The 27,139-nt window shown below is 44.9% G+C and overlaps 1 protein-coding gene across 6 annotated transcripts in view; it reads left to right on the top strand.

Annotated features, from left to right (window-relative positions):
* PTPN3 (protein tyrosine phosphatase non-receptor type 3) overlaps positions 1–27,139 on the top strand; it is a 123,138-nt gene that overhangs the window by 10,717 nt on the left and 85,282 nt on the right. For 3 of the 6 annotated variants that reach the window (XM_054500345.2, XM_054500347.2, XM_054500344.2), the window contains exon 2: positions 24,463–24,617. In XM_054500345.2, coding sequence (XP_054356320.1) covers positions 24,480–24,617 — 138 coding nt within the window. In that variant the 5' untranslated portion in view covers positions 24,463–24,479. Of the gene's footprint in view, positions 1–11,791; positions 11,994–24,462; positions 24,618–27,139 lie in introns of those variants that run through there. The other 3 variants (XM_063649796.1, XM_063649797.1, XM_054500348.2) reach the window with 2 other exon arrangements.

The raw sequence follows: 27,139 nt of genomic DNA, 5'->3' as shown, positions 1-27,139 counted from the left end.
AAACTGAGGCTCTGCAAGGGATGTAACGTACTCAAGGGCACATAGTCAATGGCAGAGTAGGAACTGGTACCCATGTCTCAGAATTTCCAGCCCCCAGATCTTGGGTGTGTTTTCTACATCTCATCCAAGGAAGTTTATCAGATGGGCCATGTATTTTTATTATTTTGTTAATTCCTTTTGGCATTTCTCTGACTATAGAAATAAGTTGTATTGGCATTGAAGCAGTTAGGCATTTCTTGCTGAGTTTCTCTATGTAGAAGTTGCTAGGCTGTCTTTTTCTTCTTTTCGTTTTCATGTAGAAAAGATGATATATACCTTCCATTGAATTTCCGTATCCTATAGCGGTGTTTCTCAAACTATAGCACATCAGAATCACCTGGAAGGCGGGAAGGCTGGTTAAAAGAGGCTGTTAGGCCCCACCCCCAGAGCATGTGATTCTCTTGGTCTGAATCAGAGCCTCTGGTGAGGCTGGAAGGTTTGCATTTCTAACAAGCTCTCTGCTGATGCCACTCATAGGGTTTCATGACACTTTTAGATAATATGCTCTGCGCTTTGCGGCCAGCTGGGCCCTCCCTGCTCTTGCCATAATGGCCAGGGACTGCTCACTTGTTAAGACCAGAGGCAGGTTCTCATATCTCAGCCCATTTGGTCAGAGAAATTCCTCTCTGTTCCAGGGCTTCTGTGATGCTCCTCTCCCCTCCTGCCTTCCACACCTTGGCTCTTCCTCTGCTGCCTTTATCCTCTGCTCTTACTGTCCTGCAGGCCTTTTCAGGTAAACTCAGCTGGTTCTATCAGCAGGGGCTCACAGGTCTGTGTCTCCGGCCTGATCATCTCTGGGTATATTAGTCCATTCTCACACTGCTAATAAAGACATACCCAAGACTGTGTTATTTATAAAGAAAAGGAGTTTAATTGACTCACAGTTCTGCAAGGCTGGGGAGGCCTTGGGAAACTTACAATCATGGCAGAAGGGGAAGCAAACACAACCTCCTTCACATGGCAGCAGCAAGGAGAAGTGCAGAGCAAAAGGGGGAAAAGCCCCTTATAAAACCGTCAGATCTCGTGAGAACTCACTATCACAAGAACAGCAGCATGGGGGTAACTGCCCCTGTGATTCAGTTACCTCCCACCTGGTCCCTCCCATGACACATGAGGATTATGGGAACTACAACTCAATGAGATTTGTGTGGGGACACAGCCAAACCATATCAACTGGGCATTTCCAATCCTGTATATATCACATCTGCACAACTCCTCATGAGTGCCCCCAGGCCCCTCCTCTGCATTTCTGAAACAGAGCTCATCACCTTCTTTCTTAAAAATTCCCTCTCCTCTAGTCCTCTCCACATAGTCTTCCTGCTTAGAAACCCAAGGTCACTCTTCACTTGTCCCCCACAACCTGTCCTGGACAAGCCTGTCCACCACACCTCAGAAATCCCTTCTCCAGCCCACTCCTCTTTTCCACTCCACTCAAACTGAGTTCTCTCGCTTCTCCCATTTGCCTCTTTTGCTTACTGTCACAAATAGACCCCTTGCGCCTGTACCTCCTTCACACAGCTACCAGAAAAACGTTCCCTTAAAAAGCACAGAAGATCACCTCATTCTGTGCGGGCTCCATCTGGCCTTGCTTTTCCCCGTCTTTTCTCCAACCCCGCAAAATGTACGCTATAAGCCAGGGCTTCCCAAGCTTTCGTGTTAAAATGCAAATACATACTCAGCAGGTTTGGGCTGGGTCCTATACTCTGCCTTTCCAGCACCCTCCCAGGTGATGCCAGGATGGGGTCTGTAAGCCACCACATGTTGAGTGGCTGGACTCTAGGGGAGATCTGTGTTTCACAGAGTCCTGCAGACCTGTCTTCCGTCTGTACGTACTGCAAGAATTTCTAAGTTTTGTGTTGTCATTGTAATGTTTCCTGTTGTATGTAAAGTTAACCTTAAATGTTTTCAATTGTAAACTTAGATTTGCTGTTGCAGCGGTTATTTGCTATTGAAAGAATCTTCAAAGACCAGGAAAGGCTTCAGTTTTCTTCAGAGTTACTAAATAGGTCCAGGTGCATGGGTGTATGGGGGTCGGGGGGGATCTTGAGAATGTTTTTCCTTTAAGGGGTACACACTGCAAAGGGGTTCCCTCTCGTGAGCTGCTCCAGGACAGAGGCTCTCCCTTACTCAGTCTTTTCAGGATGGTGGTGGAAGGGGAAGGAGAAGAGTCTGGTTTCCGTAGGAGGAGATGAGTGTGGAAACTGATGATTCCGGCAGGCAAGACTGGGCGGGGAAGGGGAGCTCTCCTGGGGAAGATGCTGCCAGTCATAGGAGAAGAGGGCGAGGATCTGGGGGCTGGATCTTATATGACTCTTTTTATTTTTACTTTTTATTTTTTATTTATTTTTTTTTCTTGAGATGTACTCTCGCTCTGTTGCCCAGGCTGGAGTGCAGTGGCATGATCTCAGCTCACTGCAAGCTCCGCCTCCTGGGTTCACGCCATTCTCCTGCCTCAGCCTCCTGTGTAGCTGGGACTACAGGCGCCCGCCACCACGCCCGGCTAATTTTATTTGTATTTTTAGTAGAGATGGGGTTTCACCGTGTTAGCCAGGATGGTCTCGATCTCCTGACCTCGTGATCCGCCCGCCTCAGCCTCCCAAAGTGCTGGGATTACAGGCGTGAGCTACCGCGCCCAGCCGACTTTTTATTTTTTTTAAGACAGAGTCTCACTCTGTTACCCAAGCTAGAGTGCAGTGGTGCCATCACAGCTTACTGCAACCTCCATGTCCCAGGTTCAAGCGATCTGCCCACCTCAGCCTCCCAAGTAGCTGGGATTACAGATGCGCAACACCACGTCTGGCTACTTTCTGTATTTTTAGTAGAGATGGAGGTCTCACCATGTTGCCTAGGCTAGTCTTGCACTCCTGGACTCAAGTAATCCACCCACCTTGGCTTCCAAGGTGCTGGGATTACAGGTGTGAGCCACTGCACCTGACCTTATATGACTCTTGATAAGGCTTTGCTGTTGAGGAGCCAGCTGGGGAAACCACTGGTAGGCATGCCTGGGAGCCAGGCTTTGTCCTAGTGCAGGATGGGGGGGTCACAGAGGGCTGAGGACTGCGTGAGGATGAGCAGTCAGGAAGTAGAGCCATGTGCACCTGGGACAATCAGGATCTTGCCACAGCAGGAGGGTCAGAGAAGCAAGTCCCAGGTAGATGTGGGGTGAGGGAATGGGATGGATATCAAACAAGGGTGCTGCTGACTTTGACCAGCCTGCTCCAGAAACCTCACTACCCTCCTGTCGCCTCTGAAGTCCAGGCACCTCAGTCCACCACTGAAGAGTTTTTCAGGATCTGGCCTCTGCCTCCTCTTCCATGTGTTCTCCACAACTTTCGCCCCTCAGTTCTAGCTCCCAGCCAAGTGTCTGTTCCTCACTTCAGATTCAGATGTCTGTCCTCAGCTCCAAGCTTCCACAGAGGTGGCTCGGCCAGGCTGCCGTGCTCAGTGTTAGCTCTCAGCACAGGTGGTGAGCCTGGGACCATCACCGGGCCCCCACTCACTCACTCCAGGGCCCTGCTCGAGCCTCCTGAGTTTCGGTCTCCACCTCTCCACACTGGAATGCCAGTGGTGTCTCCACCTCACAAGGTCGTGTGATGATCCCGTGGTGACACAGCAGCATGCTAAGTACTCAGGCACTACTGGCTCAGCTGTATGGACAGAGGGACTGCTGTGGGACATGTGTCCGCAGCTTGAGGTGGACAGAGCTGTGGTTAGTGTGCGCCACCCAGGGCAGGGTGGGGCTCAGGCAATTCTGCCTGAGGTGGACACTGCAGAGGTTGGCTTTAGTTCACTGCGTAGATGTCGAAGGCACCAAAAGATGGCAGCTCGCGACAGAGTGAAGAGGAGGAAGTTGGAATTGGAATGGAGAACGCAGCCTGTCACACTTTATACAAAATGATTCAGATTCTGTAGGTCAGGGGTGAGGCCTGAGACTCTGCATTTCTAATAGGTACTCAGTGATGCCGAAGCCGCTGGTCCAGAGACTGTACTTTGAGCGGCATTCATCCAGAATATGATTAATGATGGGGAGCCTTGTGGAGGAGAAGGTAGAGAAAAAACATGCACAGCTTAAAGTATACCCAGCTTTCTGCCTGGCTGCTTGGAGACACCTCAAAGGGGCAGGTGTATCCAGGCATCTGGGGTCTGTCGGGTTCAATTGGAATCAGATTGTGAGTGATGATGGAGACTGATTGTAAGAGCCCGGTGAGAGCTTTGGGAGACATACGGAGTGATTTGATTTTGTTGCTTGATATCTCATCCCTCACAGTCTGGCTTCACAGTTATATCCTCCTTAGAAGGCATCGCTTTCTGCCGGAGGCGGAGCCATGGTCACACCCTGGAAGGTCCTCTGTCTTAGCACTCCCCACATGGAAAGCTGTGATTTCTGCATCCCCCTCTCTCTGATTGGTTTGTGAGTTTCCAGAGAGCTAGGACCTGCGACAGCCTCTTAACCTTGTACCCCAGCACCTGCCTCACAGCTGGTGTTAGAGAGAGGGGTGGATTCAGGTTTTGAAGGAAGAGTGAGTAAAGCCTGTGATCAAAAGGGAGTAGGAGAGCCCAGTACCGAGCCAGGGCATTGGAGCCTGTTGCTGTGGACAGGAGGCCCAGCTATGGCATTAGCAAGGCCTTTGGTGAAATTGCCAGGAACATGGTCTAAAGGGGACTCGCATATTGGGTGTCAGCTCTGAGGAGTGAGGGCTGAGCTGTGAGTTCTCTGAAGGTGTGGAGGGCTCCACTGGGGAATGGCAGTTTCAGCCAAGAAGCTATCATGTTGATCTGGGAGCCAAGAGCAAACCTACTTTTCTTCTGCTGCCTTCAGGAAAGGACAGGTGCCCAGATTTATGCAGACCAGGGATCAAGACTTTTCTCCCTGTGCATCAGGGCACCGATAGCAGCTCTTCCCGAGGCTGAGTAGAAGCAGCAGATAGGGCTCCAACATGGGGCAGTGTCTAGAGCAGCCCACAGCCTTAGCACCTGCGAGTGCTGAGGAGGACCCTGTGGGTTAATGTCAGTTTCATTTTCCTGAGGAGGAAATGGAATCTCAGAGAGGTTCAGTAACTTGTCCAAAGCCACAGATCTGGGAAGTGGAGGAGGCAGCCCGGCACTGGAGCTGGTTTCTCGGGGAGGAGTGGGTCCAGGTATGGATTAAAAGGCCAGAGCATTGCAGAGGTGGTGGGGCAGGGCGGACAGTGGATAGTGGGAGGGAACCCAGGAAGAGGAAGCAGGGTTGGGGATGCAGAAATGGGACAGGAGGCAGCAGAGAGTCAGGGGACGGAGATTTAAGCAGTTTAACACCCTGGCACCAATAAAGCATTAGGTGACAGCATTTAAAACCAAAAAAATTTGATCAGTTTGACTTTCTTCTAACTCGTCATTGCTCATCATAGAAAATAACAGAAAAGTTGAAAGAATAGAAAAACTAACATGTGTGGGGTTTTTTTGTCTTTCAGATTCCTTTGTTTTAATTAGTTGCAGTTATCCTGTAGATACAACGTTATAACAAGCCTCTTAATATTCTAATCACACAGACATCCTGTGGCTGTTTTGTGGCTTACTTAACTGGCCCTCCGAAATTGGCAAGTAGCTTTTTTGTTTGTAATTTTCAGTGTTATAAATGTTGCTGGGAGGAAAATCTCTGCAACTGAAACTTTTTTTCATGTCTGAATATATCCTGACAGCAGGTTCCTAGAAATGGAATTACTCAGTCAGACTACCTCCCAGCCCCGTTGGAATGGTATACTGTGTTAGTGCTGACACAAACCTTCTAAAAGTGCAGGTGTAAGCCCTGTGTGCATTAGTTGTTCATTCATTCATTCGTTTGTGCATTTCACACGCATTTCTTAAGCGCCTATGGGCAGAGGCTCCATTTTCTATGGCCTGATCAGCAGGGGAGCAGCTGCCAGCATCTTGGACCTGACCGAAAGGCGAGGGAGTTTCTGACTGTACACGATGTCCCAGCCCTCCCTGTCTTTGTCACAGGCCCAGGAGCGCTGGACAGCCTGCGGGTCCAGAAGTAAACTTGGGTGCCTCTGTGGCTGCAGGGTCCAGGCAGTGCCCACCCATCTGCCTTCCCCTTTTGTGACACTTAGCGACATGCTACACACTGAGTATGGGGTTCGCAATTTTATCAATTTATTCATGCATTCCATAGATACTTAGTGCCTCATATGCACTGGACACTGTTCTAGATGCCATGGAGATGGCAGTTCACTACTAAAATCTCTGCCTTTAAGGAACTTACATTTAAGGAGAAATCTAAAGTAGGGCGAGAGGGAGAAGGAGTGATCAGGGAAGGCCTCACTGATGAGGTAAAATTTAAGCAGGCACATGAAGAAACTGAGTGAGAGAGCCAGGTGCATATCTAAGGGAAGGGTGTTCAAGGAGAGGGAACAGCACGTGCAAACACCCAAGGTTGGAACAAGCTTGGCACCACCTGGGAACATACAGAGAAGCATGAGACCCTGGTGGAGCAGAATGAGATCTAGCACTCAGGGTTCATTTCCCCGTCCCCTTTGGAGATTTTAGAACCAGAGGGCCACCCCTCCTCTGTGAAGCAGTTCAAACTAACCTCATGTATTTCTCTTGCTTATCTGTAGTGGGCCATCACTGAGACCTATGTTTGGTGGGGTCTGGCTTTGGAAGTCCCTGCCATGCCCTGCCCTGCCCTTGGGTTTCCTTATCTGTGCAATGAGGGACTTGAACCAGGAGACTGGCAAGGGTACATTGGGCTTTCCTCTGTCTTGTCCAGTTAGGCGCATGAGTTAGATCTTGGGTCATTTTTAGGTTAATATTAGGAGTGTGTAAATGCCATTGTTGATATTTAATTCTTAATATGTTTAGCCTATTAGATTTCCTTTGTTATGAAAGAGTCTCCCAGCCAGCTGTGGGCAGCAGTCATAAGAAGTGAGTGGAGGGATAAACCCAGTGGTTTATCCATCAGCCATCCCTCCATCCTTCCATCCATCCATCCATTCATCCAGCCATCCATCCATCCAACCATGCATCCATCCATCCATCCATCCATTCATCCCACAGTAAGTTACTGAGCACCTGTTGGGTACCAGCCACTGGGCAGGCTGCCTGTGCAGCAGTGGTGAGATTTTAAAGACTCAGACCCAGGCTTTTTGTGTAGGGATGTTAGCTCTGCCAGAAGATCGTGCTGGTGAAGGACTCCACTCAGCAAGACCAGAGCAGCTAACACCTCATACCATGTACAAAAATTCACTCAAAATGGATCAATGACCTTAATAAAAGACCCTAAAGCCATAAAACTCCTAGAAGAAAACATAGGGGTAAACCTTCACAGCCTTGAATTTGGCAATGAATTCTTGGATATGACACTAAAAATGTAAGTAACGAAAAATAAATTGGGACTTCATGAAAATTAAAGCTTTTTTGCATCCAAAGGCATTATCAAGAAAGTGAAAAGGCAACCTATAGAATGAGAGAATAGGCCAGGTGCAGTGGCTCCCACTTGTGATCCCAGCACCTTGGGAGACTGAGGCAGGCAGATCATTGAGTCTAGGAGTTCAAGATGAGTCTGGGCAACATGGCGAAACCCCGTCTCTACAAAAAATACAAAAATTAGCCAGGTATGGTGGTGTGTGCCTGTAGTCCCAGCTACTAGGGAGACTGAGGCTGGAGGATCACTTGGGAGACGGAGGTTACACTGAGCCAAGATGGTGCTACTGACCTCCAGCCTGGGTGACAGAGCGAGACCCTGAAAGTCAACAGCCCACACTAACACAAAACAAATTTTAAAAATGGGCAGAAGACTTGAATAGATATTTCTCTAAAGATGCACAAATGGCCAGTAAACACATGAAAAGAGGCTCAGCATCATTAATCATTATGGAAAATGTAAATTAAAGCCACAATGAGACACCACTGCACACCTACTAGAATGGTTATGATCAAAAACAGGAAACTAACAAGTATTAGCAAGGATGTTGAGGAATAGTAACCCTCTTATATTGTGGTGGGAATGTAAAATGGTGCAGCCTCTGTAGAAAACAATCTGATTGTTTCCCAAAAAGCTGTACATAATAGGGCCAGGACGGAGGCTCAGGCCTGTAATCCCAGCACTTTGGGAGGCTAAAGCGGGTGGATCGCTTGAGCTCAGGAGTTTGAGACCAGCCTGGGCAACAGGGCGAAACCCAGTCTACCAAAAGTACAAAAGCTTAGCTGGGTGTGGTGGCACACACTTGTAGTCCCAGCTACTAGGGAAGCTGAGATGGGAAGATCCATTGAGCCTGGGAGGTGGAGGAGGCTGCAATAAGCCGAGATCGTGCCTTTGCTCTCCAGCCCGGGCAACAGAGCAAGACTGTTTCTCAAAAAAATTTTAAAAAGCTATAGATAGAACTACCATATGACCCAGCAATCCTACTCCTACGTATATACCTGAAAGAATTGAAAGTGGACTCGGACAGATACTTGTACACTGAAACGATAAAATTTAAGCGTTGCAACACCATTCACAATAGCCAGAAGGCAGAAACAATCCAAATGTCCAATGACAGATGAACTGATAAACAAAATGGAATATCATTCAGTCATAAAAAGAAATAAAGTTCTGATACATGCTAAAATATGGAGGAATCTTAAAAACATTATGCTAAGTGAAATAAGCCAGACTCAAATAGACAAATACTATATGGTTCCGCTGATGTATCTAGACTAGGCAAATTCATAGAGGCAGAAAGTAGATTAGAGGTGGCCAGGAGTTGGAGGAGGGGTGAATGGGGAGTTATTGCCTAATGGGTACAGAGTTTCTGTTTGGGATGATGAAAAATTTCTGGAAATAGTGGTGATGGTTGCATAACATTGTGAATATAATTAATGCCACTGAATTGTACACTTAGAAATGGTTAAAGTGGCAAGCATTAGGTCCTATATATTTTACAATTTAAAAAAAAAAAAAAAGACACACTTGTTTACCGGAGATTTAAAAGAACAGAAAAAAAGAAAAAGAAAAAAAGACCAGAAGAGGTAGTGGGAGGAGCACGTCTTTGACAGGAGCCACTGGTTTGGATTCTACCCTGCCACTGGGTCCCCTCAGAAACACATGGGGTAACCTCATGGGTGAAGCCTGGTCCCCTCTTTTGATGTGAGAGTCCAGTAAGATGATGAGTGTGGGCTCTCTCCTGGGTCATGGGAGTTGCTCAGGGAATGCCTTCCCATCCCCTTTAATTTCATCTTTTCCATTGTAAAAGATCATTCTACCTGGTAGAAAAGACAGAACACAGTTAACGTGGCGATTTTGCACAAATCATCATCAGTTACCTTGCTCATGTTTAGCCATCCTCCTCTAGGTGGTGGCCCAGCCCCTGTCTGTCATCTCATTCCTCCTCTCTTTGGTGTTTTTGCCCTAACTCAGGGCTCGTTGGGACCCCCACTTCCTTGGCATTGGTGCCTGTCCTTGGTCACAAGCTTCCTCTTCCTTTTCTGGGTTTACTGTGGATTCTTTCTGAAATCTGAGCTCTGCTAGTGAGAAGTCATCTGAACACCCAGCCACAGTTATGTACATCCACGTGGTGGAATATCGTAGTCATAACAGAAAGGGTCAGGGAAGTGTTTGAAATACCTGGACGAATGTTGGATAGTGATCATGAGAAAGAGTGGAATATATGATTGCATAGACAAGTTCAACTTTTTAAAAAGCACAAACAAAATTGTTGGTTGGCTTGTTTTGTTCAACCTGAGCACATCAGAGTCCAAGCCCTTTGTAGCCGCTGGTCTGAGCCTCCGTCTCCTTCCCCTCCAAGGTTCACTACCATCTGTGGTCAGATCCACCTTTTTCACAGCCACCCAGGGAGATTTCTTGCTGCCTGAGCCTCTCTCCTGGCAGGTTGAAAGAAGCTCAGAGTTCAGACACCATGAGGCTCTCCTGGATCCTCCAGAGACCCAGGCCCCTGCTACACCCAGGTTGCCGCCCCCTTGTTAGTCAGTTACTCCCGCCCCATGACTGTCCTCATCAGATCCTTGGCTCAGAGCCAGTGCATGTGCCCCCAAAGGTGAGTGAGCAAGAGTCTTATGGAGCTCTAGTTTGCTGAGAAGCTCAGCTTCCCATGGGCCGGAAGGAGTCCTGGCAGTTCCGCGATCCCTGGAGGCAGGTGCAGTGGGAGGAGAGACTGACTGGGGCCAGGGCTGGCCACCTCACTGAGGTCCGGAAGGAGAGCTGGTCATCAGGTAGGAGCGGCCCCAGGCCAAACCCAGAGCCTGGCCTCAGGAAATGAGGTGGCCTGTTTCTGCCCTCCCGCTGCTGCTAATAATTAACCCAGGGACGGCTGCCTGTGAGGCTGGAAGGGCCTTTAGACATCATGTGACACACTCCAGTCCAGGCCTTTTGCAAAAGTGGGAGGAAGTCATTTACTACATTTCCTCAATTCTGAAAGGCACGCTGGCCACACTTTAATGCTTCTGAAATCACCATGACTTTCACAGTCACAGGGTACTTTGGATGTACTGTTTCTTTAAAATAACCTTGCTGAAACACCTGTTACATCAGGTGTGTCATCTTAGAGCAGAGGGAATATGGTGATAAATACCCAGATCATTACTCAAGTTTCTAATGTTGCAGAGTTAATTAGGGGGCAAGAAGGTTTTCTGGGCCATTTCCCTTGTAAGAGGAAATTTACCAACATGAGAGCCTCGGGAGTGTTTATAAAGATTATCTCAAAAGGGTAAGAACATACCTTATTTAGTAAGTTACAGAGACAATAGTGACTAAGTGTGGGGCTCCGTTTACCACCTCCAGTGAATCACCTGTAATTCATCTCCCTCCCAGTCACGTGGATCAGTGGCCTCAGAGTGGGTGGTGTGTGATGCCCCCACCTGAGCTTGGGATCATCACCCTGTTTGAAGTCTGCCTGTGTGACCTGTGTGTGGTTCTGAGTCGCGTCTCCCAATCTTGTAAAATGGTAACAGCAGTGCTACCTTCCAGGCCCATTCAAAACCAATCAGTCAGGAGTGAGGGGTGTAAAAATACTTGGAAATCGCTGAAGCCTGGTAGCACAGGAAGCCCAGAAACAGGAAAGGGAATGGCCCAGGGACTGAGAAACGACAGGTGGGAAGGGCAAGAACGTATAGGCAGCATTCACAGAGCTGGTGTTGAGTGGCTGTGGCGGGCCAGGCCCTGTGCTGCATTAAGAATGAAATCTCTGCTCCCTACAGTTATTTACAGAGGAGGAAACCGAGACAAAACATTAATTTGTTCAGGTTCGTGTCCACTTGGGAGTGGCAGAGCAGAGACTAGAACCCAGGTCTGGCTGTTCCTTCAAACCTCCAGTGGACTCTGGCCTGGCAAGACCCCTCCTGTCCCAGAGTACTCCCAAGCAAAGATCTTCCTGGTCCAGTCACGGACCACTCTTGAAATCAGTGAGAGGGTTGTCTTTATCTCTGTATTCTCAGCTCACAGCACGTGGAAGGCCTCAGTACAGATAAATGCATCAACAGCAGCAATGACATATATTATTTCCTTTTTTTCTTTACCTTTTATTTTTTAGTAGCAATTATACATTCCTTTTGTTTACTTTTTACAGTTTTTTTAAGGTTTACAACTTGTTATTTTGATAAACATATACATTTCATTCAGTTGTTCCTAAATGCTGTTCTCCTGATTTGCATTTTGGCATGCCTTTTAGAAGTCTTTTTTAAGAGTTTCCTTTCATTAATTTGCTGACTCCATTTTATCAGGGTACAAAGCCCTGGAAATCTGAATAGGCTGCATAAAAACATTTTATGGTTTCTACAGGCACACTGGCAACCAGCAGGGTTACCGAACCTAATATAACCTGAGATGGCCCCCTGGATTAAAACCTTACAGGCAGAGAATTTTAAAGCTGGAAAAAGCTTTAGAGGCCTCTAACCTGGGAAACCGAGCCAGAGAAAAGTGAGTTAGTGACTTCGCGAGTCACCTGGCTGATCAGAGACAAATAAGATGATGCTTCGTGGGGGTAAGTGGAGAGTATTTTTCTCTGTTTCCTTGAGATAAAATTATGGCGAGGGACACTGGTGGTGAGGATTGGGTTTCTCTGGCCGGACCGCCACTGGCTTCAGACTCCTTGGCAGGAACAGAGGCTGGCAGGATGGTCCGGTTGTGAGATTCCAGCTTCTTGGCTGGGATGCACTGTGATTAGCACATCTCAAACCTTTCAAAGTGACTTTAGCTGTTTTCTTTTCTGAAGGCTTCTGCTGCTTTTGGCTGTAAAAGGGTGGGGGCCAGAGCCTAAGATAGAAATATCGTGGACTGACACCCAAATGGGCGTGTCTGTGCCTGAGAGCAAATATTAGCAGAGTATTTTTGTAAGGTTTATGCAACTTGATTCATGTCCCTGTGGAGTAAATGTATTCCATCCTGATTTCCAGTCTATCTGGGGCCTAGTGGAACTACTCGGAGGGAAAATGAAATGAGATCAGTAGCTTAATTTTAGGTAGAAACAGCTAAATGTAAAACATATTCCATTGTCTATTTTTTGAGCTTTACATATTTTTGCTTGTTACAGTCCCTCATCTATTTCACGGTTTGATGGGCCATTTCAGTTTTTTCCAAGAATGAGGTATTCATTTAGAATTATTTCCGATGAGAAAATATACATGTAAGGAAATTCGGTTTTGAACAATACCACATTGAGGCTTACATGTACAGAAACTTAACTTTGGAATTGTTGAAACAGAAGTCCTGAAAGCCCAGAGTTCATCTATCCCACTCTCCACTGTCAGTCTGCCCTCTGAGGCCTTCTCACCAAGGGTCTCATCCAGCTTCTCTGCTTGATTACCTATAGTGATGAGGAGCTCACTCTCTTACAAGGCACTTCCTTCCATATTTGTGCAGGTTTAACTGTTTAAAAGCTCCTTCGTCTGTTGAAGAGAAATATGTTTCTTTCATCTTCTACCCATTGAACCTTTGGGACCTAAAAAAATCAGTCTAATGATAGTAGCTAGGTGCAAGTTAATTTGCATACACATTATCTCCAGTGATTAAAACAACCTTAGGGAAATCCTTTCTCTTTTAAAGATAGGGAAACTGAGTCTTAGAGAGGGTAAGCAGTCTCTCTAAAGTTAATCTCTCAGTAAGTGATTAAGCTGAGGTCCGCCCACAGCTGTCTGATTCTGATGCTGGTAACTTTCTCACAGCCTTACATTGTATCCTAATTCCTCTTCTGTGTGACAGCCCCTTGGATTTTTGAAGTACCTAATCTTATCCTCCCTGAGATTTCTCTAAGATTTCAGTTATTCCTCAGGAACGCCTGCTAAATCAGTTTCTGTGGAGTTCCCATACCGTGCGTGCATTTTCCCCTCCCAACCTTTGCACATGGGGTTTGCGGTGTCTGGAATGCTGCAGCTTCTCCCTGGCGAATACCCCTTATCCTGCAAGACTCCCCATGAAATTTCTGTGAACTGGTCCCGACACCCACCCCACCCTGGTGGATCCGGAGCCCTCCTCGTGTTCCTCCAGCACCCTGGGCCTTCATCTCCCCTATAACTTGATACTGCCCACTCCCTGGCCTGGCGCAGAGACGGCGCCCAGGAAATGAATATCAAGAGTAAATGATGCGGAACTCCTTTGCCAAAGTAGCAACCAAGGAGGCTAAAAGTAATTGTAAACAAGATTGACAAGCCCGTGAAATCGTAGTCAGATGCAGGTTTCTTGGAGGCTGTCGGGGGGACAGCTTCTCTGGGGTAAGTCCTGATGTCATTTTCCTCAGTATGACTTGGTTAAAACACCCCATGGGCTAGCATTTGCCCTGTTTTTCTCCCAGGAGGCAGGTTTGGTGGCTCTTAGGTGTCTGGGTTCACCAAGGTGGCACGCAGTGGGGAAAGGTTACCAGTCACCATTCAGTGACTACCTGGGCAAAACCAAATCTCATTTCTTTGCAACCCACCCAAGACATCCACATGGGTACCGAGAAGCAACCCAGGGAGAGTCGAGTCCTGTGAAATTTGGGGGTGTGCTGTTTGACACTGCATCATAATCAGATTTCCTAAAACTCTTTAAAAAAAAGAACTTCTAACACAATCTAACTTAAAAAAACTCAGGAAGATGGCGTTATAAGTCAGGAGAGAGTGGTCACCTATGGAGGGGAGTGTCTGGAAGAGGACATGAGGGGCTCCTGCTGGGCTCCTGGGGAGCACTATATTTAGCATTTGTACTTTTTCTCTCTGTGATACTTCAAGAAAAAGGTTTTTCTTTAAATTGAATGGCTTCATTTAATATACTCAGCATGAGTTTTCTGCCGGCTTCGAGGCAAACTTTGTGTTTTAGTTACTAGCTTCTCATCACAACACTGAAAACCCAGCTCATGGCACTTAAGAGATTGGTTTCTCTTTATAGCAACATTACCTCTTTCCCGAAACTGCCTGCGGCTCCCGCAGCATTCTTTATCTTGCCCTTCAGGGAGCTTAAAACTACTACTTCTTACCCTGCCAGGATCAAGTATAACTTTTATTTTGTTAGTTTTGCAAGTGTCATGGTGTTGAACCTATAAATAAAACCTATAAATAAACCCCAACTCCATAATAAGAAAACTATTTGACATTTTGAAGTTGTATGAAAAGAAGGCCAGTAATTACAGATCTTAGTTTGAATACAACAGGTCCTACAAATGACTCCACCCGGGCTTCCCAGGGGCTTCAGTCAGAGAGCCACTCCCCGAACAAATTACAGGATCTGTGGAACAAATGATTTGATCCCAAAATTGTACTTTTGGAGTATCAGGATTGACAACTGCAAGATGATTCGACGGAGTATTGTGCTGTATTATTAAAGTGACCTGTGTGAGTGTGTCTCCCTTGTGCTAGAGAAAAATCTGAAGATTCGAGTATTAAATCTGTTCATAAATCATTTTTTAATAAAAGGTATTAACACTTTCATAAATACCCAAATTTTTTAAAAGTTTTGTTCACCAGCACTGGCACTATGCTTTAAAAATGTTATTTAAAAATTAATGTTTTGGTATATAGGTTCAGGATAAATTTGTTTCTTGGCTTTAATGTTGAATTAGCCATATGAAATATGCCTCCCTGAATAAGGATGTTTGTTTTTCTAGTTTAGCAAGTAATCAGTCACGATTATGTTTACACTAAAACCTAATTTTAAAAATAAGTTAGTGTATTTATCTTTGTATTGTTATGTAGTATTGTACTTTAGAAAATTTAAAAGCCAGGAAAGGCTAAAAACGGCAGAAGGCAGTGTTGATCAATTTATGAAATTATAGAGTTATGAGGAAAAAGATTAAATTCCAGGTACCAGTTGTACAGTAATTTTGTTATCAACTGTACTTATTTTAAAACTAGTAAAGGGAAATGTATAGGAAAGTGTTTTCTAAGATATTTGGGCATTTACAAATGAAAACTGAAATGACTAATTTTTAATTAGTTGGGCTGAATTTCATTAAAAACATTCGCAAAAAAATAAAAATGATAGTGAAAACAAATATTAAATAACATTTTTAAAAAGAACATTTTCAAACATTAAAAAGCCTAATAAATAGCACAAAATGTATGCATCTTGTTTTCTTTCATTGCTGCTGCTTTAAGAAAATGCTGGTTGACTCAACGGGTTTCTGAGGAAGGGTGTGTGCATTGTGTGGCCTTTTATAATTTGGACAAATTGTTAAGAATTGGTGTTGGTGAATGATGTGGACTCATTTGAGTGAACAAGCCAAGACATCTGGTTATGTAATATCAAGTGATACAGTCCTTTTTGAATGATGGCAGTTTTCCTGTTGCTTTCTTCTCTATTTAGACAACAGTACTAATCCCAGCACTGACATATAGACTGGAAAATCTGTTACTTCATCAACAATGATTTAGGAAGCACTTCTCCCAGACTAAGTGACAGGACAGCTGCTAAGCTACGGAAACTCTATTTAGCTCTGGGAAGTGGCTTGTAATATAGACAGTAAAACTGACATAAGGATGCCCACCTAACCAAGACCCTGGCTATAGGCATAGACAGGCAGAACCAAAAGGAACTCTGAAGATTGTCTGGTGGAAGATTTTCCACTGTGTGGCTCTCAGACCAGCTGCACCATTGTCATGAGGGTCAGGGGATGTTTATTTAAAATGCAACTTCAAGCTGGGTGTGTTGGTATACATTTGTAGTCCCAGCTTCTTAGGAGGCCTGAGGCAGGAGGATTGCTTGAGCTCAGGAGTTTGAGGCCAGCCTGGGCAACATAATGAGACCCTGTCTCTTTAAAAAAAAAAAAAAAAGTGACTTCCATATGACAAGTAAAACAAGGCATGATCCTGATTTGGATTGTGGATCGGGGGGAGAGAAATAAAGGACATCTTTGGAACAATTTGCAAAATTTTAGTATGGACTGGATATTAGATAAGTGCTTATCATGTTAAATTTCTTCAGTGCGATAATTGTACTGTGGTTATGAAATGCCCTTGTTTGGGGGAGACACATGCTAAAATATTTCGAGATAAAGGGGCATGATCTCTACAGCAAGTGGTTCAGAGAAAAGCATGGTGTGTCTGTGCGTGTATACAGATGAGAGAGATGGGAAATAAAGTGTATGTGGGCTGGGCACGATGGCTCACGCCTGTAATCCCAGCACTTTGGGAGGCCAAGGCAGGCAAATCACCTGAGGTCAGGAGTTCAAGACCAGCCTAGGCCAACATGGTGAAACACTGTCTCTACTAAAAATACAAAAATTAGCTGGGCGTGGTGGCACATGCCTGTAGCCCCAGCTACTCGGGAGGCTGAGGCACAAGAATTGCTTGAACCCAGGAGACAGAGGTTGCAGTGAGCTAAAATTACGCCACTGCACTCTAGCCTGGGCAAGAGTGAGACTCCATCTCAAAAAAAAAAAAAAAAGATGCGTATGTACCAAAATGTTAACAATTGAATCCAGGGCAAAAGGGTTATACAGGAGTTTGTTTTTCTTGCAACTTTTCTATAAGTCCAGAAAATTATTTTTTGTTTTACAATGCAGTTTCCTGGGCCCTTACTGAACCAAAATCTCAGTGGATGGTAACCAAGAATCTGCATTTTTAACAAGTCCCCAGATGATTCTTGTGTACGCTAGTTGTAAGTCACTGGTTAAAAAGAAAGTCTCATTTCAGTCACTATTTTTTTAGTATCTTGATCAGTGAGCAGACATTCTTAGTTTGAGCTCATCTTAGTGCTTAATAAATGATAAATAAATCCCCACCCAAGTGTTTGTAAATTTTTTTTTTTTTGGATGAGGTCTTGCTCTGTTGCCTAGGCTGCAGGGCAGTGGTGCAATCATAGCTCCCTGCAGCCTTGACCTCCTGGGCTGAAGCGATTCTCCCACGTCAGCCTCCCAAATACCTAGGACTACAGGCAGGTGCCACCACATGCAGCTAATTTTTTTTTTTTTTTTTTTTTGTAGATATGATGGTCTCACTAGTAAATTTTATCTTTAGAAGGGAATACCCCACTTACTTCAGAGGAGTTTAAAGAACAGTTAGGCCTGGCTTTAAACAGACTGGAATGAGAAGCTGTCCTCTTTGAGGTACCGACAGCAGTAGGAAAGCGTGGTTTCTGTCTTACTAAAGGCGTAAGCAATGCGAGTGATTGTTGCTTGTTGGGGCCATGGTTGCCCCACAAAGAGCTCGATACCACATAATGCAACCCAGCATCTGTGTGTCTACAGTGACAAGAGAGAACAACCCTGGTACTATATTAGCTGCTAAATGAATGAAGCATGTGTCTGCAATACGTTAAATATTGGCATTTGACGAGAAGCGCACTTAATTTGATGAGTCATTGTCTAGGGTGGCTGATAGCACATGTACTTTTCCATGCTAGAAATGCCCTTCTCTAGATCAGTCATCTGTTGGAGCTCAGAAATAGCTAAAAGGGGGAAAAAAAAAGGAGAGGAAAGAAGGCGCTTTCTGAGTTCATAGGGAAGAATTGGGGAAAGGGGATTGAGCTACGGAAAAGGGCTTCTATACTACAAAAAGGATTTTTGAAATAAGCTGAACTGTAAGCGATAAGCAAGAAAGCAGAGCTGTCCCTGTTTCCCTTGAAGAATGCCAGCGTAGGAGGTGGCATGTCTTCATCTGGTCGCCACTAGGTGGTGGCATTGGGCTAGGCCAGCTTGATGTAGGTTGATTCCTGTAGCGAGCCACCCGTGATTCATTTATACAGGTTACTTACAAATTGGGTATTTATAAATCAAGATTGTTTTCTTCTCCTTTTTTTCAACTGAACTCATATTCTTCAATTAGAGACCTAAGTCCCTTACTTTAAAAAATAAGAATATGGAATACTTTGCCATTTATTTATTTGAGATAAGAGTCTCACTCTGTCGCTCAGGCTGGAGTGCAATGGCGCATCTCGGCTCACTGCAATCTCTGCTTCCCGGGTTCGAGCGATTTTCCTGACTCAGCCTCCCAAGTAGCTGAGATTACAGGCGTGCCCCACCACACCCAGCTAATTTTTGTATTTTTAGTAGAGATGGGGTTTCACCATGTTGGCCAGGCTGGTCTCAAACTCCTGACCTCAGGTGATCTGCCCACCTGGGCCTCCCAAAGTGCTGGGATTACAGGCGTGAGCCACTGCGCTGGCCTCTTTATTTAAAATTATAATAGTGGAGTTGAGTTTGCTCTGTCATTTGCATGTGTTCCTCTCCCTTCTTTCTGTCTATGGTTCATTGGCTTGCGAAAGAACAGTTTCCCAGATCCGAATGTAGACAGACCCTTTGGAAATAAAGCAGCGGCATTACCTTTTCGTTGTCTCAGGCTTCAAGGCAGCCAGGGAGGAGCCCTGGTAGCAGCCCTGTTACCCAACCCTGACTCCCAGGGCTCTGGTGTCTCATGGGCCCAGGGCGTGGCAATTTGTGCCAGCATGCTACTGCTTCGGGTTCCCCTGAGTTTGTAGAGCGGCTCAAAGATGTATCACGTATCTATCACCACTATCTTTTAACTCTAGCAAGCTGTCTTTATTAAAGTGGATACATAAAACCTTAAGAAATGGAACATTCATATATCTGTAAGTCATTTGAAGTCAGGATTGCCCTACAAAATCTGGAATCTGTAGACAGCACCCAATGGCATTAGAAGCTTAACGTTAATAAAAGGCCTTTCATTGAGTGCCTGATATGTGTCCCACATGTGCTAGGCACTTTCCATGTGCCACTCTAACTCTCATGGTCTTTATTGTGCCCCTACTGTTTGCAAAGTGAGATGTTGCCTCTTTCTGTATTTTCCAAGTATAATCTTTGATTAAAAACTGTATTCACAGCCTGGCGCGGTGGCTCACACCTGTAATCCCAGCATTTTGGGAGGCTGAGGTGGGCGGATCATGAGGTCAGGAGATCGAGACCATCCTGGCTAACATGGTGAAACCCTGTCTCTACTAAAAATACAAAAAATTAGCCAGGCGTGGTGGCGGGCGCCTGTAGTCCCACCTGCTCAGGAGGCTGAGGCAGGAGAATGGCGTGAACCCGGGAGGAGGAGCTTGTGGTGAGCCGAGATCACGCCACTGTACTCCAGCCTGAGGGACAGAGCAAGACTCTGTCTCAAAAAAACAAACAAGCAAAAAAACCCAAAACTATCCACAGTAGAGCTTCTTTTGCTATTGTTTAAAACATTCTAAAGCAATAATGGATTTTTAAACTTATGCAAAGAACAGGCTTGGCTTCCATATTATAAAATGCATCAGCAGCAGCTGTAATCATTTGTGGTCAGAGAGGCCAGCATGTTCCTGGTTGCCTTGTGGCTTTGTTTAGAATTAAGAGGCTTATAAAGGAAGCCATAGAAACCCTGAGTTCCCCAATTGCTGTAGTACAGGAAACAGGGCAGTTAGTCAGCATCCATTGTCCTGACCAGATTGTTTAAGATGTAATTTCAAGACAATTTGAAAATACCACATGGCTCAATTATTGGGTTATTCAACATCAGGCTCATTCTTACTAAGGTTTGCTTTAGGAACCATTGTAGGAAGATTTCTGCAGCTTTCATAGAATACCTATTTATGACATTGTCATTAGGTTTCAAGCCCTTTATGTAACAGAGATGAGTGTGAGAAAGGGAAGTCTGTCTCTCCTGGGTTGCTGGTGGGCTTTATTTTGTCAGCTGGCTGTGTGACTGTGCTGGACAGCATCATTGCTAACCACAGTGAAATGAATAAGCCCCAGTGGCACCCACGCCAGCACGAGCAGGAGCTGCTCAGGTGAAGTCTGGAAATCAATGTCCACCATTGGAGCATCAGCCCATGTGACTTTCATTTGGAGGCACCTGTTTCAAATCCTAGTTTTTTTCTGCCTGGGGTCATTGTGTGACTATCTCTGCTTTAGCTGTTCCACAGAACAACTGCCCACCTCTTATCACACACAGTGAATTCATCCACATAGTGCATGGCTTAGATTCTGCAGATCCTGTATTCTAAGGCCATCCATCCAAAACACACCCTGAGGTTCCCTGGAAACCCACTCCTCTAGTCCTCGTTTCCCTGGCTGTTACTTTGAGGGCTTCCCAAAGGGAATGTGATCCTGTGCCACACCTGAGGATGCTGAATCACCACTGGGGGTGCGGGGACAGGCAGTTTTTAAAAGCTCCTCAGGTGATTCTGATGTGCACCTCCCACTAAAACCAACTTGAAATGGTTCTATTGTGTCTTTTGAAAAAAAAAGTAACCCACCTGAGATTCTTAGACAAGAACTAAAAAATAAAATTGACATTTTAAAGTCAATGTGGTTAAAACATTATGGAACACATTTGTTGTCTTTTGATAACTTTTTGTATTACTCAGAAAATGCATCCCTGCTTCTGATGACATTTTCATTGGAAAGGGCAAGGCGGAGGTGGTGGGGTGGGTGGAATTTTATAAGTGACTGAATAAGTTCCTTTGCACTGCTGGTCCCAGGAAGGTTTTTTTTTTATTAGTATTTCAGACTCCCTATCCTTATCTAAGGAAGAAGGGAGGTTTGCTTGGAGCTCCTTAAATATAATGATATGAGACCAAGTGCTTCTCTTCCTGGATGTACTTTCTGCACAGCTTTCATTGTTGTGGTTTCTCTTTCTGCATCTAACCGGTGCCCCCTGTCATTCCCTGAAGCTTGTTTCTTAGTCCTCCAATCGCTTTGGCCACATCCTTCTGAGAGCTGAGTCACTCACTACTCCTTGCTACTGACTCCCAAATCTTTTCTCTGGCTGCACCCTGACATTAGGTGCTACTTTTCCAATTACCCGTGACTTGCGTCTGCCACAATGGACCCTGGCAGCAGCAGCAGCTTGGTCATCACCTGGGAGACAAGATGCAGACTCTTGGGTCCTATCAAGACCTACTTGAATCAGAGTCTGCATTTTAACAAGATCCCCAAGCACTCTGTATGCACACTGCAGTGTGAGAAGCACTGGTCTATGGGACATCTGTCTCCCCTCCCCTCTGCCTTCCTTCTTTCTTTTCTTGCTTTCTTTCATTTTTTAAGAGATAGAGTCTTGCTGTGTTGCCCATGCTGGGCTCTAATTCCTGGGCTCAAACAGCCCTCCCACCTTGGCCTCCAGAGTAGCTGGGACTACAGGTGCGCACTACCGTAGTTAGCTGCATTCTACTTAGACCCTCCCCCATTTTTCTCTGTCAAATTTGTCTATCCTGTTGTATTGCTATACGGTATTGTTGTACTGCAGTACTGCTATGTAGTCTGTTATATAGACTATAAATTTTAGCTTCATTTTCTATTTCATTCTTCGTTCCATTCATTCAGACATTTACTAACTGTACCAGACCTAGGTTTGGAGGTACAATGAGCAAAAGCAGACCTAGCCTTGTGGGGCTTGGCATCTAGTGGGAGAAGCAGATATCAAATACACATGATGAGTTCTAAGTGTGAAATGAGGGTGAGCACTAGTGAGTGAACTCTGTCACACAAATCTGTGACTGGTTAGGGAGACCAGGGAGGGCTTCCCAGAGGAAGTGATGCTTGTGCTGAGCACTGACGATGAGCTGGAGTTAATCAGATGAAGAGGAGCAGAAAGAGCTTTGCAAGCAGAAGGAATAGCATATGCAGAGGCCCAGCTCATCAGAGAAAGTTCGTGGAGAATTAATAAAAAAAATGTTAACTTACTCTCAGGCCCTTCATCTTTATTTGCTCTTCCACCCAACACTGTCAGATTTATATCTTCACCATTCCCTGAACCAATTTGATTTGTAGAATTACTTCACATATTCTTTTTCTTTTTTTTTTTTTTTTTTGAGACAGAGTTTTGTTCTTTTTGCCCAGGGAGTGCAATGGCGAGATCTCAGGTCACTGCAGCCTCCGCCTCCTGGGTTCAAGTGATTCTCCTACCTCAGCCTCTGGAGTAGCTGGGATTACTGGCACATGCCACCGTGCCCGGCTAATTTTGTATGTTTAGTAGAGATGAGATTTCACCATGTTGGCCAGGCTGGTCTCGAACTCCTGACCTCAGGTGATCCGTCTGCTTCAGCCTCCCAAAGTGCTGGGATTACAGGCACATGCCACCATGCCTGGCTAATTTTGTATGTTTAGTACAGATGAGGTTTTATCATGTTGGCCAGCTGATCTCGAACTCCTGACCTCAGGTGATCCGCCCGCTTCAGCCTCCCAAAGTGCTGGGATTACAGGCGTGAACCACCGTGCCCGGCTGCTTCATGTGTTCTTTGTAGAAGCCTAGATCCTCCCACCTACGTGATATAGTCATGTCCTCAGTTGCACACCTTTCCAGTCTTTTTGCCTACCTCTCCACCATTGAAATCACCAGTTAAACCAGTTTCCTTACTGTTCCCTAATATCATGGTCAGATTTTGAATGCCCTCTAATTCTCGCTTCATAAATATTATACTCTCTTTTTCAAAAAAGTAAACTTGTTATTAAAACATACATATGGAAAAGTACACAAATCATAAATGTAAAGCTTGGTAAATTTTCACAAAGTGAGTACACCAGTGTCATTAGCACCCACATCACGAAATAGAATATTAAAAGCATCTCAGAAAACCCATCTCTCCCTTCTCCTCACTACACACAAAGGTAACCGTTATCCTTTTTTCTATCAGCGTTGATTAGTTTTGCCTGTTTGTAAACTTTATATAAATGGAATCATGCAGCAGATAATCTATTGTGTCTCATATCTTTTGCTCAACATTAAAGCAATTGATTCACGTTTTGCATGTAGTGGTAGTTCATTTCTTTCTTTTGCTGTATAGTAGTATATGGTATGACTGTACCACAGTTTATCCATTCCACATTTGATAGATGGGGTCTTTTCCAGTTTAGGATTATTATGAAGATTCTTTTTTGTTGTTGTTATAAATTATTATTTTATTAGATACATATTTTGGTCCAAATCTTTGAATTGTTGTGACTTAAAAAAAAAATTTTTTTTAACAGGTCCCGAGTACATGTGTGGGTTTGTTATATAGGTAAATTGAGTGGCTTGGAGATTTGGTGTACAGATTATTTTGTAAAATGCGTCATAAGCATAGTACCTGAAAGGTAGTTTTGCAATCCTCACCCTCCTCCCACACTTCACCCTCACATAGGCCCTGGTAGCTATTGCTTCCTTCTTTGTGTCCATATGTTCTCAAAGTTTAGCTCCCACAAGATGCTGGTACATGTCTTTTAGTGAGTGAATATACATTTTTCTGCTGGGAATGTGCCCATGGCTGAAATTGTTCTATCATAATAAATGCATATGTTGAGCTTTAGTAGATACTATTCAGCAGTTTTCCATCGTACAGTGGTTGCACTGAGTTATGCTTTCACCAGCAGCGTGTGAGAGTTCTGGTTGCTCCACACCCTCTGTGGTTTTGCCAGTCTTGAATCTTAGGGGTTCTCTGCTGGGTGTGTGATACTATTGCTTTGTGGGTTTAATTTGCATTTCTTTGACAGCTAATGTGGTTGAGTACCTGTTCTTGTTTTCTTCGTATTTTCTAAGGGGTTTTCTGTTACTTCCTCTCACTAGGTTAGCGGGAGCACTTCATATATTCTTCGCAAATGTATATATTGCGAGTATCTCCTCCCACTCTATTAGTTGCCTTTTTGCTGCCCTAAATGGTGTCTCTCAATGAATAGAGGTCCTTAATTTTAATATCAGTTTATCAATGAGTCTTTTCGCGTTTGAAATCATATTTATACCATGTTTAGTTCTGTAAAACCTTAGAGGTAGAACACAAATACATAAAATTGTGAAACATAAATAAAAATTTAAAAGCCTGGGAAATATAAATTAGAAGACTCAGACCAGGGAGGTAATAAGACATGCAAATAAGCCACGTAATTCTGTGAACGTACAATTTAGCAATACATTTTGCTTAGAGCATCTTAGACGTCAAAACTCAATTGGAAACATGATCTGCTATGTAGTTCTCATTATCTGTGAGTCCCTCAGACAGTATCGAGAGGATGGGATCTGACAGGTATCTGCACTCACAAGTAACTGATGATTCGCATATCAAAGCACTAACAGGTATATCTTATGTTACAGGTTATTCAGCGATAGTTATGACCTCCCGGTTACGTGCGTTGGGTGGAAGAATTAATAATATACGCACCTCAGAGTTACCCAAAGAGAAAACTCGATCAGAAGTCATCTGCAGCATCCACTTTTTAGATGGCGTGGTACAGACCTTTAAAGTTACTGTAAGTTCTCTACTTTTTTTTTTTACTTTTCCTGAATTAATGCTCCTAACAAATAGTTTTCATCTCTTGGCTTACAAAATGAAGAAAAAAAAAATTTTTAATGAAAGCTTGAGATCTCAGATCTTGTATGTTGAGATTGCACTGGAAATACTTAAAAATGTTGCCCCCATTTCACCTCTGCCCTGAGGGTCTTCCCCCTACCCTTCTGTGTGACATGAACTGTTTGATGCTCAGATGTTGGTGCTTCTGGGAAGTCCTCATCCACTTTCTGAAGGAGACTGGTTCAGGAAGTGGATGAGGACTCCACGGAAGCACCAACATCTGGAGGCATCATGGCGCCCTATATATGCTTCATTAGAGCCCACGTCAGGTTGCATTTTTTCAAGTAGTGATTAGGGTATATGTTGCCCATGAAAGTGAGCTCCTTGAAAACAGGAAAGAATAGAAAGGGTGTTGTTTCCCTTGTGCATGGCACAAGGCTGGGCACACAGCATGTGCTCATTAAATGTGTGAGTGAGTGGGTTGTGAAACAATCAGCCTCACAGATGGCAGGGCTTGGAGAGGTCCTGGCTCATCCCACTTAAAGCCCGTGGCAGAGCGAGCACTAGAAACGAGGTCTCCAGTCTCCCAGGCCACCTGCAGGAAGATACTGGGACCATGGCTGCCTATGGTGCCCACCCACCCCAGTCACCACTGGGCCCGTGACCTTTGCCCGTCTCTTCCATCCTCTGGCCAGTCCTAACGGGATCAGTCCCAACCCTGAACTGGCTGCTGGGATCTGCCCCAACCTGGAAAGTTCAGTGTGCAAGGAAAAGCATCAGAAGAGAAGACAGGGTGAGAGAACAATTGAGGGAACAATAAAAGGCCACAAGAATGCAAGGGGTGACAAAAACTGATCCTTGGGTCTTCCGCACACCCCATACAAGTTTGCCCACTGCCGATCCCAGGTGACATGGACCTTAATGCAGGCAGGAGGAGAAGGCAGTTTGCATGGAGTTTAAGCACGGTGGGTGCTGTATCTCCTTTTCAGCAGGGATGGGGCGGTGGCCCAGTGCCTTGGCTGCAGACGTCTCCCTGTCAGTGCAGAAGACTCAGGTGGACGACCAAAGTCATGGAAATTTGGGCCCTTTGCCTGGCAGAGAGTGGAAATGGGCAGTAGAGATGGATATTTCCCAGCCTTCTGCCCCACTCTTCCACCCACTTCCACAAGCACCCAGGCCTCCAGCTATTCCCCAGTGTCAGGGCATCATTTTTTTGTAGGTGGGAAACATTGTTGTAACAAGTAAAAACTCCAGCAAGGAAATTCAGTTGTCTAGTTAGGTGTCTCCAAAGTCTAATTAGGGGGTCTACAACATATACCTGCGACTTGTTTCTTCAGAAGCCACTTTGGAGGAAAACATCCTCTCAGGACTGTCCAAAAGAATATTCTGTGATTCTGGAAGTATTCTGTGTGTGCATTAACCCACAGGGGAGCTTCCCAGCCACATGTGGCAATTGAACATTTGAAATATACCTGAAGAACTAATTTTTTTTTTTTTTCCCTGAAACAAGATCTTTGTCTGTCACCCAGGCTGGAGTGCAGTGGTGTAATCCCAGCTCACTGCAGCCTCAACCTCCTGGGCTTAAGCAATCCTCCCACTTCAGCCTCCCAAGCAGCTGGGACTACAGGCACACACTACTACACCCATCTGATTTTTTATTTTTTGTAGAAACAAGGTCTCACTAACTTGTCCAGGCTGGTCTGAAATTCCTGAGCTCAGGCAACCCTCCCACTTCAGCCTCCTGAAGTGCTGGGATTGTAAAGCATGAGCTACCATGCCTGGCTTAAATTTTGTATTTTATCTTAATTGAAATGGAAGCAGTCTTTAGTAGTTCATAGTCCCCACTTTGGATTGCTCAGCTTTGGTTAACATTTCTTAAAGTGTGTCAGAAGCTCCTACGATGTGTGTTAAAGATGTCAATCCCTTGTCGTGCCTGGGTATTTTGAAACTTGCTCTCTGTGGGGTGGGGCCTGAGAATCTGTATTGTAATTGCTCCCCGAGTTGTCTCGATGTGCTGTGCAGTTAGAGAACCACTGAATTAGGGGTCTGTTAAAAGTTGTAAATATTTCCCTTAAAAAGCAACTACTTTGGTTCTACAAAACCTTGTCTTGTATCTGATTTCCTTTTAACATAATCTTTCATAGAATTTTGTGATTACACAAGCTCCATGAAGGTCACAAATGTCTCTTCCAGATGCTGTACACTAATAGTTTAGTATGTGTCTGGCTTGTTTGTTAAAATGTGTGTTTGTCTGTCTTGGAGCTGTTCTTTAACCATTTATCCTCTTCCTGATGAAAACATGACTGTTTGTTAGTGTATAACTCATGTATTCATTCAGCATATGTTTACTGAGCACTTACTATGGGCCAAGCTTTGTTCTGGGTACAAAAAATGGCAACAGTGCACAAAACAGAACAAAACCCCTGCCTTTTTGTAGCTAACATCCCAGTGGGGAAGATGGGCCATAAAAAAATACATGCT

This window comes from Pongo pygmaeus, chromosome 13 (assembly GCF_028885625.2).
Source record: "Pongo pygmaeus isolate AG05252 chromosome 13, NHGRI_mPonPyg2-v2.0_pri, whole genome shotgun sequence".
NCBI classification, from domain to species: Eukaryota; Metazoa; Chordata; class Mammalia; order Primates; family Hominidae; genus Pongo; species Pongo pygmaeus.
This window is presented reverse-complemented; position numbering and strand designations above follow the sequence as displayed.